General features: G+C 38.2%; 2 protein-coding genes across 6 annotated transcripts in view; both read right to left on the bottom strand.

The window, feature by feature from the left end:
* Nucleotides 1-8,536, bottom strand: part of TSG101 (tumor susceptibility 101) — a 58,707-nt gene extending 50,171 nt beyond the window's left edge. Inside the window, exons 1-2 of one of the 2 annotated variants that reach the window (XM_032641619.1) lie at nucleotides 8,355-8,536; nucleotides 2,101-2,185 (exon numbers count right to left, since the gene is read on the bottom strand). In XM_032641619.1, coding sequence (XP_032497510.1) covers nucleotides 2,101-2,185; nucleotides 8,355-8,396 — 127 coding nt within the window. In that variant the 5' untranslated portion in view covers nucleotides 8,397-8,536. The remainder of the gene's footprint in view (nucleotides 1-2,100; nucleotides 2,186-8,354) is intronic. The other variant, XM_032641618.1, reaches the window with a different exon arrangement.
* A 3,494-nt stretch (nucleotides 8,537-12,030) lies between these two features.
* UEVLD (UEV and lactate/malate dehyrogenase domains) overlaps nucleotides 12,031-15,240 on the bottom strand; it is a 47,240-nt gene continuing 44,030 nt past the window's right edge. For 3 of the 4 annotated variants that reach the window (XM_032638785.1, XM_032638786.1, XM_032638788.1), the window contains 2 exons: nucleotides 13,527-13,650; nucleotides 12,096-12,706 (listed from right to left, as the gene is read on the bottom strand). In XM_032638785.1, the coding sequence (XP_032494676.1) occupies nucleotides 12,539-12,706; nucleotides 13,527-13,650 (292 nt within the window). In that variant the 3' untranslated portion in view covers nucleotides 12,096-12,538. Of the gene's footprint in view, nucleotides 12,707-13,526; nucleotides 13,651-15,240 lie in introns of all 4 variants that reach the window. The other variant, XM_032638784.1, reaches the window with a different exon arrangement.

Genomic DNA, 15,240 nt, shown 5'->3' on the forward strand with positions numbered 1-15,240 from the left:
TTCATACATTTTGTCCAATAATAAAGTATCCTTTGTTGATTCACTTAATGGGATCAGCTTTGAATGAGTAAAGATGCTATGGATTACTTGGAAAAATAAATGTTAATGCTACAGTCCCAATAAATATGAGCTCTGGATCCCCAACCAACATGATTATAAAATTACTTAAAAATCACTATTAACTGACACCATATTAAATATTAACCTAATATTTTCAGATGTTTATTCCCTCTCACTGTCATTCTCAATCCCAATGTAGTATCCCACAGTATGAAAAAGGAAAAAAGTTTTCACAGTCAAATACGGACATCTTCTTTTAATACAAATATTTCTCACATCGCACAAGTTTTCCTACCTGTAATTGGCTGAATAACTAGGGCACATACTTTGTGTTACATGGACTGCTACTATCTGTAATAAGGATTTGGAATTAACACTATTACATAGAGGAAAGGCTGTAATGTGCAGTACAAGAACACAGAACTGTACTGTTGACCTCAGTTCTTTTACCTACTATTGACAATTATAAACTGTGCTGTAATTTATTCTGATTTTGTATTTTTAAAAGACCACCGTATTTAATTTTAGGGTTATATTTATTCTAAAAGCATGTTGATGACAATGGTTTAGACTTGGTCCAGCCTGTGTGGCTGTATATATTTGTTCAATGATGTTGGAATCTTTGTCAGTTTATTTTGTTGTTGTTGTGTTTTGGGTTTTTTTGTGGTACGCGGGCCTCTCACTGCTGTGGCCTCTCCTGTTGCGGAGCACAGGCTCCGGACACGCAGGGTCAGCGGCCATGGCTCACGGGCCCAGCCGCTCCGTGTCCGGACCCGTGTCCCCTGCATCGGCAGGCAGACTCTCAACCACTGCGCCACCAGGGAAGCCCCCTCTTTGTCAGTTTTGATCAACATTTATTCTTTTAGTATTCAGTAAAAACTATACACTTACCATAAAATTCTAGCCTTTGTCACTTTATTCCCCCATTGAAGCCATTTTTAAATTAACTCTAATTTTGGTAATATGAGTTTTTTTGCAGATCTAAATACCATAGTACAGTATGTGGACAGGAAGGAGAATTATGCCCTAGTTTGGGAGAGGACTTCCGGTTCATGACTGTTGTTCAGGATATTCAGGATTGATTCCCCCTCTGCTGCCTCTCACCAGGCTCCTGTTTACAAAGCCCTGGAGACGAGTAGGGTTTAGAGTGAGAGTCTCAGCTACAAAATTCAGCCTTTGCCCTCATTGCCAAGGGCCTCACAATAGGCAGGAGGCAGCATGCCTTGGCCCTGGCACATTTGGTGTTTACCAGGAGACGGGGTTGGAGAGATTATGTTAGGATTGGTGGGGCCAAAAAGACTGTTTAAAAAAAAACAAACCAAATAAAACCCTCTGAATATTGTCATTTCTTACTTAAATCACAACTTTATTTCATCTCAATAGAAGGTGGACACATTGTTACCTACCTACTCTACAGAATTAAGGACAATAGTTTTTAAGTGTTTTCTTCATCTATAAAATGAAAAGGATAGTCCAGAATATAGTTTTACAAAATGTGTTCCTAAGAATATAAAGAGATGCTCTAGAGAGAAAAAAGGTTCACTAGTTAATTAACTTTAGAATATACTGAACAATGTATTATCTTCTCTCCTGCCTTGGTGAGGCATAATGACACATTAGCATATTAAAGGCTCTGAGAAATCTTGTTGCAAAGAAACCCATTTAATTTTGTTTAATCTATAAGTGCTCAAATTTAACCTCAGAATCCCCTCTACCCATGCCCCCAAAGCAACATTCTTCACAACTATGTATACTATTTTGGGAAATGATGGACTAAACTATTTTTAACATCACCTCTAGTTCTAAATTTGCATTAGTTCTATGTTAGAGTAGTATATTAAAACTTAAAATAACTAAACAAATGTAAGATGTTATTATTAGATCTTGTAATTTCCTATCTCTCACAACTTTTTTTAGGTGAAGGTTAGTCCTACAATGAAAAAACCAACAAACTTAAAGGGAAAATGGGAAACCTACAATTATTAACAAAAAGAGTAAACTCAAAGTATAGTACTTGGTATTTTTATTACATAAACTCACCATATGAATCCAATACAGGTTTGAGATCTTTGTATAAAGTAATAACACTGACAGTTTCACGTACAGTTAGGTCTCTGTATTTGTACTGAAAAAGAAAATTACAAATGAATTTAGTTTAAAACCAATGCACACATTTTACTGCTAGGTTAATTTTCTTAAAATCTTATTAATAGCACTCTTCTTAAAAGTTTAATGGTTCTGAGTGATCATTAACATTAATTAAATAAAGACTGAAAGAACCTCAGTAGCTTTTTCTCCTGCCACCTATTCAAACTTTTACCTCCATTTTAGTGATTTTTCCAACTTAAGAGGCCCTCCGCCAAATCAAATCTTAATCATTCTCAAAGACCTAGTTTACATCACTTTCCTTCTCAATGAATCCTTTTCCAGACTTCCCTTTAGCCCAAAACGACCTCTCCCTCTCCAGCATTCATCGTCAATACTATTTTGCAATTTACCATGTGCTGTATTGTATTCTCATACCCCTGCCTTGTACCACTCCAGTCCAGGAAAACTAGGAACCTTGCTTACACACTCTTAGCAGATTAGGAAATCAGGAGATGGGGATCCCCACGTGTTCACAACACACTGAAGCTGACAAGCTCCATTCATGCACAAAGCTTTCAATCAGCTTTTAGTGCTTCTCTCTTAAAAAGGAACAGTCAGCTATTCCAAAAAGAAAGACTCCAAGAAACATGTCACAGACGGAAACGGAAAGAAGGAACGAAGAATAAAAATAATGCAAGGAGCAGAAGAAAACTTCAAAAAGAATTAGCATTAAAAATTTCAAAGAAAGAAGAAATGATATTGTATCCATAAAACAAGAACACTCAGAAAAGAAAGGACTCTTGGACATAAAAAAAAGTGAGAGTAGAAATAAAACATCTAATAGAAGGATTAGAATATAAAGTCAAAGAAATCTCAGAGACCAGCACAAAAGACAGTGATAGACAATAAGGGAGAAAACACAAGAAAAATTAGGAAATAAATCCAGGTCTACTCAAAGGCATCTCTTCAGCAGTTCTTGACCTCTTTTGTCCTGAAGCACCAATTTTTCCATGCTGTGGGATCAGTACTATTACCACACACATTTTTTTCTTTCTCCTGTCTTATTCACACAAAAACATTCCTTACCTCCCTTCCCCCTCCACCTACAACCAAATTTCTCTCAGTTCCCCTTTACAGCAAAAACTCCTGCAAGGAGCTTCCTACTTTTGCTGTCCATAATTGCTCTCTTCCTACTCTCTCCTCTTAAAAGCTTTTTATTATGGAACATTTCAAAGGTATCCAAAAGTAGAATAGTATAATAAATCCCCTGCTTCAGCACTACACCCAGCTTCAACAATCAACTCATAGCCAATCTTATTTAATCTATAATCTCATTCACCTTTTCCTCCTCCTGTATTATTCTGAAGCAAATGGTAACATCATATCCTATTACCCATAAATATTTTAGTACGTATCTTTAAAAGATAAGAACTTTAAAAAAAAGCCCACAATACCATTATCACACTAAAATAATCACTATTTCCTTATATCATAAAATATGCAGTCTCATGTCATTTTTTTTTTTTAGTTTGAATGGAGATCCAAATAAAGACCACATATTTCAATGTGAAAATGTCCTCTAGGCCTCTTTTAATCTACAGATTCTCTCCCACCCCTCTTTTTTGATAATAGCTTTACTAAGATATAATTCACATACCATATAATTCACACATTTAAAGTGACTTACGTAAGGCTCAGTGGCTGTTAGTACATTCAGAGTTGTACAACCACCACCACTATCAATTTTAGAACATCTTCATCACCCCCAAAAGAAATGCACACCCTGTAGCAATCACCCACTCACTCCACCAGCGACATCCCATTTCACCCTAGACAACTGCTAATCTACTTTGTTTCTATCAATTTGCCTACTCTGGACATTTCATATAAATGGAATTATATAGTCTGTGGTCATTTATGACTACCTTCTTTCACTTAGCAGGTTTTCAAGGTACATTCATGTTGCTGAATAATATTCCATTATATGGATATAACACCTTTTAACTACTCATCAGTGGGCCCATTTCTATTTTAACCCCTTCAAACTTACTTGTTGAAGAAATCGGTTCATTTGTCCTATAGAAGCTCCCACAGTTTGGATTTTGCTAACTGCGTCCCCTTGGTGTAGTTTAATATATATGTTCCTATTTTCTTTGTATTTCTTGTGAATTAGTAGTTGGATCTGGAAGTTATGATCTTTTTCATGATTTTTTTCTAAATTTTACTTTTTTTTTTCCTCCACTGTCTTCCCCTCTCTCTGGCAAGATCATTTCACAGATGATGGTGTTTTTCCATCAAGTAGCATATGACATCTAGGTATCTCTCCGTGATGTTAACCACTGATGCTCAAAGACTAGACCCATTCTCTTCAAACCCACTCCAATCAGGGTTTTCCACTTTCACTGAAATTGCTCATTAACGTCACCAGTAACTGCCACACATGGCCATATGCAATGGCCAATCCTCAGTCTTCATCTTACTTAACCTATCACAGCAGCATTTGACCAAGTCAATTCCTTCCTCTTAACACATGTTCTTCACTTGATTTGCAGGACACCACTGCTTCTTTTTCTCCTGTGTCTACCCCTTCTCAGTGTCTTTGCTGGTTCTTTCTCTTCTCCTAACCTCTTATCTTAATAATATTGAGCCCCAGGGCTCAGTCCTTGGTCCTCTTCTTTATCTCAACTCACACCTTTGGTGATCTCCATGCATGGCTTAAAACAACATTCATACACTGATAACTCCCAAATTTAAAAAGTCCAGTCTGAACCTCTTTCCTGAACTCCAGACACGTATATCCAATTACCAATTTGATATCTCTACTTGGATATCTAATGAATGTCAAATTTAACATGATCAAAATTGAACTCCTTATCTTCCCCCCAAAATCTATGCCTCTTACAGTCTTCCATGTCTGTATCCTTCTAGTTGCTCAGGACAAAAGCTTTGACATTATCCTGGATGCTTCTCTTTCCTACACATCCACAGTGAGTCTGTCGGAAAACCCTGTTAGCTCTACCTTCAAAAATATCCAGAACCTGATCACTCCTCACTACCTTCATGGCTACACTTAGGTTACTACAACTGCCTCCTTAGAGTTGTCTCTGCTTCCACTCGACTGAACCTCCTACAGTCTAGTCTCAGCACAGCAGCTAGAGCTATACTGTTAACAGATCAGGGGCTTCCCACCATACTCCAAGTACAAGTAACAGATCAGGGGCTTCCCACCATACTCCAAGTAAAAGCCAAAGTGCTTACAGTGGCCTGCAAGACCCTCCAAAATCTACCATCCCTTTATTCAGCACTGTTTCCCCTTGCTCACTCCAGTCCAGCCCCCTTAGCTCCCTTTGCTGTTCCTCTATCATGCATGACAAGCTTCTGTCTCAGGGCCCTTGTGCTTGTTTTTCCTTCTTCCTGGAATGTTCTTACTCCAGATTGTTCCAGTTTGCTTCCTCACCTCTTTCAGGTCTTGCTCAAATAGACCTCAGGAAGGCCTTCCTTTACTACTCTATAAAACTGCAACCTATCCTATTCTCACGTTTGAGCACTCTATTACCCTTTCCTGCTTTACTTTTCTCCAAAGTACTTAACACCTTCTAACATGCTACTTAATGTACTTACTGAGTTGTTTGTTGCCTTCTAATAGAATTTAAATTCCACAGTCTGTTCACTGTTGTATCCCTAGAATCTAAAACAGTGTGAAGTGCATTACAATCTTTAATGTGCCAGCTCTCTCCTACCTAGTTAGTAGTGACTCCACCTCTAGGAATGCTGTAGATGTAGCATGTAAGAATACAGGTAGTTGTCTGTACAAAAAATATAAGTTATTTGTGTAAAGCAAGATGGACCAATAGTATAAATATACCTCTCTTAACTGCAAAAACAATGACAGAGAGATTGTTAAACTAAAAGCTGTATTTAAGTTGGGAGCTAAAATAAATGCTCAAAGGAAAAATATACCTATAGTAATATATCAAAAGATAATATACTGTTCTATGTCAGTTATACCTCAAAAAAGACATAAGTAGGGGCTTCCCTGGTGGCGCAGTGGTTGAGAGTCCGCCTGCCGATGCAGGGGACACGGGTTCGTGCCCCGGTCTGGGAAGATCCCACATGCCGCGGAGCGGCTGGGCCCATGAGCCATGGCCGCTGAGCCTGCGCGTCCGGAGCCTGTCCTCCGCAACGGGAGAGGCCACAACAGTGAGAGGCCCGCGTAACCCAAAAAAAAAAAAAAAAAAAAAAAAAAAAGACATAAGTAAAAGCAGGTGGCCCAAAGTAACATGTTGGGTGATGGAAGTCCCAGAATCAGATAAAGAGTAAAGGACCATCACCCTAGCAATGTGTCCAAGGTCCTGGCTACCAATGCCTACACTGGACCACACCCAACTGAAAGGATAACACCTGAAGCCAGCTCTCCACCAGGAGGAAGAAATTCCACAAATTGCTTCTATTACCCTACTTACTATTCCTACCTATCTATCTCTTCACAGGCTGGAGAGAAAACATGCTGATACTCAGAACTGACATCACCACTTGTAAGAGACTCAATTTTTCAGAAACTGAGCCAAGAACCAAAAGACAGACTGCCCTCTCCCACCTCTTCCCTATGTCCTTTTTTGTTCTTAGGATATGAAGAGGGTGGAGGGAAAAGACAGGTGGAAGTATAAAATATCTTCTAAAGATGTCCTGCCTCTGTCTTTGAAGGCAGCTTCCTCTACAGAAAGTTTAGGAAAACTAATTATGGTTTTAAAAATTCAAAACCAATATTTGAATATTCCTGTCCTTGTATGTAAATACCTTCATACATATAAATTAAGGAATAAACCTTAAGGGCAATGTTATCAACTTTAAAGATAAAAAAAAATGGTATGGAACAGATACTCTTCAGTTACATAGTATATAAAACAATGTACTTAAAAAAAAAAGCAATATATAAATGTTACAACACAGACCTCTGCCACAATCTTCTAGGGCTCCCTAAAACTTCCTCTACAATTAAGGATAATTACTTTATCGAAAGAAAATCAAATCAACTATACCTCAATTTTTTTTAAAAAGAAAGAAAATCAGAAGCCTAGAAGATATGATTAGAATAATCAAGAGAAGCTTTATTTAAAAAACCATCACTCTCTCTTTAGAGATTATTTGCTCTTCAATCAAAGACTATGGGGATGATTTTACTGGGGGAAAAAGTATATTTTTCAAAGGAATAAGTTCATACATAATAGTGTATTTTAATACTATTGAAAACTGTTTAAACTTCTTTGCTTCCTACCATTCTTGTTTTGACAAAAGTATCTAAAGCTAATCGTTTAACTGGAGAAGATTCTACACTCAACCATTTCACATACATCTTATTCCAATTAGCTTTGATAAACTGAAAAAATAACAAAAAACAAAAAAAAACACCCAGTTCACTCTGGTATCAGATGCCACATTTTAAGTAGTTGTCAAAATAACTCACGGCTTTAAATACAAAATGCCTACCTGCTTTTATAAAAATGAAAAAAATACACCGGTCTTGAACGGTGAAGATTAAAAATTTCAAACCAAATAATTCCGCGTTATAAGTAGCATACAATTAAAGGTAGTCACTCTTAGCAAATCAAAGTCCCTGAAATGGTAATGGAATTCTATTTATTTCACCCGATGTAGTGACGTACCGGTATTCTGGCTTCTCAAGGACGTTTTTACTTATAACTGAGCCAATTCAACCAAAAGTTATGATCTCCCGCGGGTCGGCTATTGGGCTGCGTGAAGAATACAAACTGAAAAGGACACAATCTCCGGGGGCCAGGAGGGAAGGGCGAAGACGCACGAACCCTACACTGGGACACAAGTGGAGGAGTGCCCACGACCGAGTTTTAAGTACAACCCTCTCTTTGTGTTGATAAAAACTAAGACGAAAACTACAGTGCCGCAAAGACTGCTCCAAACTCTCTCCCTGAAGAGAGGAGGACGGGCGGCAGGTGGCAGGCAGCCTCGGCTCCGCGCCTTTGTTGACCGTCGCCGCCCCGCGCCGGCCCCGGCCCAGGATTCCGGCACCGGGCGACAGGCATCCCGGGGCTGGGGCGGCGGAGGCTGCCGGGCACTGCCCGGGGCTTCGGGCTCGCCCGGGGGGGCTCGCTGGGCTGGTCGGAAAGGCCCGGGCGGCGCGGAAGGGAGCGGTGGGTGCGCGCCGAAAGGCGAGCGCGCCGCGGCCTCACCTTGGACACCATTTTCTTGAGCTGGCTCTCCGACCCCGCCATGACGGCCGCCTCGCGACTCCCGTCCCCACAGGCAGAGGGTCAGCCGCTCCGGGGCTGCCCCAGGCTGCCCCACACAGTCGCACACCGCGGAGCCAGCCCCCCACCCCCCCAACCTCTACCAACAGGAAGTAGGCCACCACGCCAGCGCTTCCGGTTCCCTTACGTCACTTCCGAGGTCGGTGACCAAGGGTGGGCGTGGCTAGAGCTTGGCAGGCCGAGCAATCTTGTGCAATTTTGTGCTCTTCTTTTCAAATGGCCAGTGTTTTTACACTAGTTCATTATGGTGTGAATCTTTCCAAGAGTGCACTTTTGTTCCGAGGGTGGAAACTCTGAGCCGGGATAAGATTGGCAGGTCTTTGACAGTTGCCCTTAGACTAAGCGCAGGTGCAGGGAGGAGAAGAAGTACGAAGATCTTGCTAGTGAGCTTAAACGACAAACATCAAGTGGGAAGGCACTGGACTGGAGTCAGAAAAACAGTTCTGCCACTGACTTGCCCTTCTGATAATAGCAGGCAAATGCACTCCTAGTTCGGGCTTCAGTTTTTTCCAACTCTAGGATGAAAGGCTTGCAAAAGGCGATGCCCAGCGTCTCTGATTATCAGGTTGTTTTTCATTTTTAAGGTGAAAAGTTCATCATACTACATTTCCGAGGGCAAAGTGCAGAGCCCTCGTTTCACAGGAAGCCAGGCAGTAATTTCTTCTACAGGAAATCATTCCCCTAATCCAAATGCTTGGATTAAGAATTTTAATCCAAGCCCCCATTTCTCCTTGGTGCCCAGACATCCTACCTTCTACCTTGGATTCCGTGTGTGTACTAGCCTGTCCACTAACAAAGTCTTTAAGTCTTTGAGGGCAGACTCATCTTCAGATCCTCACTGTCGTCTTATACAGTGCAAGAGTAGGTACTCTATCTTAATTGAATTTCTATACCCATAGAAGTTCCTCATGGTCATTTATATTAGTCATCATTATTGCACAGCACCACCAGTTTTGTAAGTACAGTGCCGTTCGAGGTACTGTAAAGCTTGGTTTTGACGGTGTGAAGTAGGATTATTTGGATGATATTAGCATAGTGCTACTGGGGAACAGGCTGTGGTATTAATTCTCTTCTAAATTGGCATCTAAGTGAAGGTCACATACACAAAGAGGGCCTAATTGACAACATGTGGAAGCATCATTATACATTGTTGCCAACACACACAAAATAAAGTCTATTTTAATAGGTATCTTTCTTTGGACACTATATATTAGTTAAGCACACAGCTCCAGTCAAACCAAACTATAGGGCAGTCTATCCTTCCCTACACCTCTTCTTTGTCACTTGAAAGTAATGTGCTTTTCAAACTATTCTTAAAGCCACAGCTTACCCAGGAGCACCTTCAGTTACAGCAATTCTACTTTTATCAATTGGAAGAGTGTAGGTAATATATTGTTCAAAAGGTGTTCTTGTTAAAAATAATTTTTAAAATTTTGAAAACAATTAACAAAATCCATTCTCTTCATTTTGCACTTAAGCCACTTAAAATGAAGTAACTAAATACCCTGGGGACTGTATGAATTATAGGAAAGAATCTTTCTCCTCAATCTGAATATATTTCCTTCCACCCAATAAATTAGGAATCTCCCAGTAATTTTAAAGTCAAAGTTTATTTTATTCATTATTCTTGATATTTAAGAATAACTACAATGTAAATTGGAAAATAAAATATTTATCTGTTACAATATCAAAGAAGCATTTTAATCCAAGCCCCATTAAAAACCATAACAAGAGACACTGCATGATTTTGGAAAGATGAAAAAAAGTGAAAGTTAATAGAAGCATCATGAATGTCAAATTATCACCAAATCACAGTGAGGTGGTGGTGGTACTGCTTCTTGACTTATATATGGAACTTACTACATGATTTATAATACTCAACACTCAAGGAAATATCTGATAGAATTACTTCTATATTGTGGGCTTCTGTAGGGCAAGGGCTATTATTACTCATCTTTTCACTTCTCAGATTCTAACACAGTACCCGGAATAACAGTAGACACAATAAGTATTGTTGTAGTGACATGTTCCTTTTATAATTAATGTAGTGAATTCTTAGCAATTCATCTATTTATACAGTATCTTGTAATTAGGTTATTGTTCAAGAGCACAATTAGGTATCTGATATTAGAAAAGGCGACTTTAAAAACACAAGAAATGGTCCTTTTAGTTTTAATTTCTTATTTCATACAAAAGGACAGTGAGGATATACTATTAGAGTTAACACCAAAATAACCTACCCATGCAGTGAAATTACACAGAACTAATGCTCTTCTCTTCAAATGGCCAATGTTTTTACACTAGTTCATTATGGTGTGAATCTTTCCAAGCATATTAAATACTTTTCTACTTAAACATGGAACACTGAATATAATTTCACCTTTTCTTTATGATTTAAGCTCATCATTATAAGCATCCATTATTATTCTAAATCAGCATTAGTTTGACTGTTTCCTCTCTACCTAAGGTATGTCTGCCCGTATAATCCATCTGGCTCCTATCTCATTGACCAGGTTTGGGTTACCTATAATATGCTTTCAAAGCACCTGGGACTTCTTCACAGCACTTATTACACTTGCACTGGACATTTATTTGTGAGACCTGATTACTATGTTTCCATACTAGATTATAAGCACCATGAGGGCTTGTACCTAGTCCAGGTTTGCTCACCACTGTATCTGCAGTGCCCAGTATGGCACCTGGTGTATAGCAGGCTCCCACTTATTTAACTGAATGACTAAATAACTAAACGCTTACTTCAGTGCGTATCTCCCCCATTCCCCCCAGCTATTTGCTGAGGGCAAGTCTGGGAAGTCAGAGAATCAGTCTTTCTAAAAACTATATTGAAAAAAAAAGCCCCTACATGAGAATATAAGAGTATAGAACCCCAGCTTTAGGGTCTTGTGGTAACTATTTCCGCTTTTATGCTTTTTCCCTCTTCTCGTACTTAGAAAAAGTAGAGGTTGTATGTAATTGTCCCTTAGTCATGAGATCTTGGGCACTAAACCTCAATTTCCTCCTCTATAAAATGATGATAATAGTCCCTTCCTCAGTGGGTTACTGTGAGGATTAATAAATAATCCTGAGGAAAAAAACAATAAAGTACTCATCACATTGCCAGAAATACTAGAAGTGTTGATGTTAGTTGTTGCTCTTAGCTGTGCGTCACATTCGTAATAATATGCTATCTTTCACATATGAAGATATTGTCATTATTGACCCATCACCAAAGTAAATCGTTTCTTCAGGAGTAGTTAAAGGATTTGCTCAGACAATCAGCCCACCCAACCTCTCCCCATTAAGACCAATGGCTTTTATGAAAGCCTTATATTTTAGCTTTAAACTGCTTGGCTTTCATTCATAACCTACTTCCACTAAAAATACACATTCTCTATGGTTCTACTAATGTCACAGTGCATTCTTGAGATGTCGGAGATCTTATATAGCCTAGGAAGAGGTTATAGAAAATTCCAGAAAGGACAGTCCCACTGGAAATTAAAGTACACTTTTTCTTCATATATTAAAAAAATTTCATTTTCCTTTTTACTATTTTAAAGTACGTGTAAAATTCTTTTCCATTTTTTTGGTAGCTAATCAATTTGAAGAGGGAAACAAAATGCTTTATTATCATTACTACCCACTGTTTTTAAAGAAGAAACATTAATAGCTTAAATTGTGGATCCTTTGAGTGTATAGCTGGCACAGATTTTGTAAATCCATACTGGGCTTTCGGCTTATCATGGTTATTGTAACAGTCAAAGAGTAATTTTCCTTTAAAAATGTATCATTTTCAAAGTACTCCCAAAGTGCTAAAGGTGCTAATTGAGGATACATAATTTTAAAACGATGCATATTGCAGATGAACGTTTATCTCTGCTGTAGGTTTAAAGAACAGTATAGATATCTCAAGAACAACAAAGAAAATTAGATTTTTTTCCTTCTTATCTAACTACCTAAGGATTCATATTACAAAGCCAACCAAGAAACCATCTACCTTAACCAAGCAGTTTGTAAGGATAAATAAGACGACACAGAAGTTCTCAGCCCTATATATATGTTGGTAAAATTAAACGACCTTTCCTTTCAAGTAACTCTGAACTTTAGAATCAAAGTTTTAACTGTTGCTGGAGACTATGTATTGATGATGCACTGCTTTGGAGTTTCTCAGTCACTGTATCTTCTTTCACTGTGGTCCTGATGACTTCAGACACTCCACTGGTTCCAAGGATGCAAGGCAAACTTAAAAACACTTCACTATTTATATCATAATATCCCTGAAATGAAAAAAATTGGGATTATATTAGAGCCGAATCACTGCAAAAAAGATAATACCATAAATATGGATATTTCCTTGCTTTTCTGGTCCTAGAAGTACAAAGTGATACAAGTTGAACTTAAAAAAAATTGTTCATTTATTTTCTAAATTCGAGTCACTGTTTCACAAAATTTTTGTGAAACGGAACTTGGTCAAAGACACCCACTTTATGGGGAGGTAGGCTAGCCCCCTGCAATATGAGTAACAGGCTGGGGGTTAAGAAAAATGTCAGAGTGAGTTCCCAGGGGAGGGGTTTAGCATGGACTCTGAGTGCAGTCAAATTTGGTAATCTGTTTTCAGTCTTTCCTTCCATGTTTTATTTCCCTTCTGGTATTCCTAAGTTTTCATGAACATTTGGTTAAGCATTTGTGCCTCATCTTAGCTGTGCTTTAGGGACTCTATACTTGGAATAAAGCAGTAAAGGATAAACTGAACTGGAGAAGCAGACTGATGATTGGCTAAGACCAGTTGGCACGTCGGTCTGGGGTGACCTGGCTGGCTGAGGAGATAAATGACAACCAGAAGAAGTTTGTGGAATTTATAAATGCTTCTTGGGGATTCCAAAAATTAATGGGGGTGAAGGGCAACCTGATAGAAGCCCAGACTTCCCATAGCCAAGCAGGACAGAGCTTAGACCAAACTGTCTTCTCCCACATGTTACTCTAAAAGCTGGTGATACTGAAGATACCTGGGTTCCAGTGTGAACAGCACTTTTTATGGCTTTATATTAATAATATAAATATTTTAAAATATGATGAGAGAATGAGAATAGCAATTACCTTTGCTAAAACTGATACAGAATGCACTTTCTTTTTATCATTCACAATACTGTCAACCAGGTCGGCTACTGACAGTCCAACAGACCAGGATCTTTGACCTTTTACCCTTAATAGTTCCATGGCTCTAGGTTATAAAAAACAAAAATAAAACACACAAATCATGATTTTAGAAAATACACAAAATATGTACACTTAGTTTTAGCTTCTGTTTAAGGTATTAATTAGATATTTTTGACACAGAAGTGAGAGTTATACAGCAATTGTTAGGAAAACCTACAGTCTAGTAATGAAGCTTTTCTTAAAATGTCAGGCAGTTCACAGAGAGTCAATACAAAAGGCCTAATAATATAAAAAGATGCTCAGCACCACTAATATTTAACTAAATATGAGTTAAAACAATAAATGCATCAGTTTTGCCCATCAAAATTGGCAAAGATTAAAAAGACTGATAACTACTTTCCCAGAAGCTACAGAGAAACAGGCATTCCCATAACTGCTGTTGAGAGTGCAAAATTATTCAACTTTTAAGAGGAAGATCTGGCAACACTTGATCTAGAAATTCCTCTTCTAGGAATTTATCCGATAGCAATATGCTCAAGTGTGCAAAGATATACATATAAGTATGTTTGTCTTGTTTGAGACACAAAAAATTTTGGAAACAATTCATGAAAAGAGGACTTGTTAAATAAATCACTACCAAATGTAGTGCCATATAGCTTTTATTTTTTTAATTAGTTAATTTATTTATTTTTTGCTGTGTTGGGTCTTTGTTGCCGCACGCGGGCTTTCAGTAGTTGTGACTCACAGGCTCTAGAGCGCAGGCTCAGTAGTTGCGGCACACGGGCTTAGTTGCTCTGCAGCATGTAGGATCTTCCCGGACTAGGGATCGAATCCGTGCCCCCTGCATTGGTAGGCGGATTCTTAACCACTGCGCCACCAGGGAAGTCCCCTAGTGCCATATAACTCTTGAGAAGAATATAAAGTAGATTTATATGTACAATAATGGAAAAATATCCAAGATATATTATTAAGGAAACAAAGCAAGTTGCAAGATAATATAAATAGCATACATTTATAATTATTAAAATAATAATAAATAATAATGATAATGTTTGCAGAAGCATGGGAAAAAATGTTTGGACACGTGGACACTAAACTGTTAACAGTGGTTGTTTCTGGAGAATGGAATTACCCCTGCTTTTCACTTTCTCCTATATAGATATCTGGAGTATTTAAAGTTTTATCTTTGCTGTATACCAGAAACTAACACAACATTGTAAATCAACCATATTTCAATAAAAAAATAAATAAAGATAAAGTTTTATGAGAGCATACATTCATTTTGTAACTAATTAAAAGTGATACAAATTAAACAAACATGTTTGAATTCTTTCCTTTTAAAAGCTATAAATGCAGGATTATATAGAGAAGCAGATTAGAATGGATTATACAACATACTACTCTTCTCGATAAGAGAATATTCTTTCTAGTTGTTATATTCTAAAATCCATAAACTGCAGGTTTAAAAAGCTAAAAATCGCCACTTGGAATTCAGGAAAGGATGTTATTATGTGACAGTAAAACAACAAATGGCATGAAAATATACAGTATGTAGAGTCCACCCTATCGGGTCCAGACCCCAGGAAGGCCTCTGTGGAGGATCTGTGCATTATACTTTGTTTTTGCCTGAATTTATAATGTGGGTTATCCATTC

This window comes from Phocoena sinus, chromosome 8, assembly GCF_008692025.1.
Source record: "Phocoena sinus isolate mPhoSin1 chromosome 8, mPhoSin1.pri, whole genome shotgun sequence".
NCBI lineage: Eukaryota > Metazoa > Chordata > Mammalia > Artiodactyla > Phocoenidae > Phocoena > Phocoena sinus.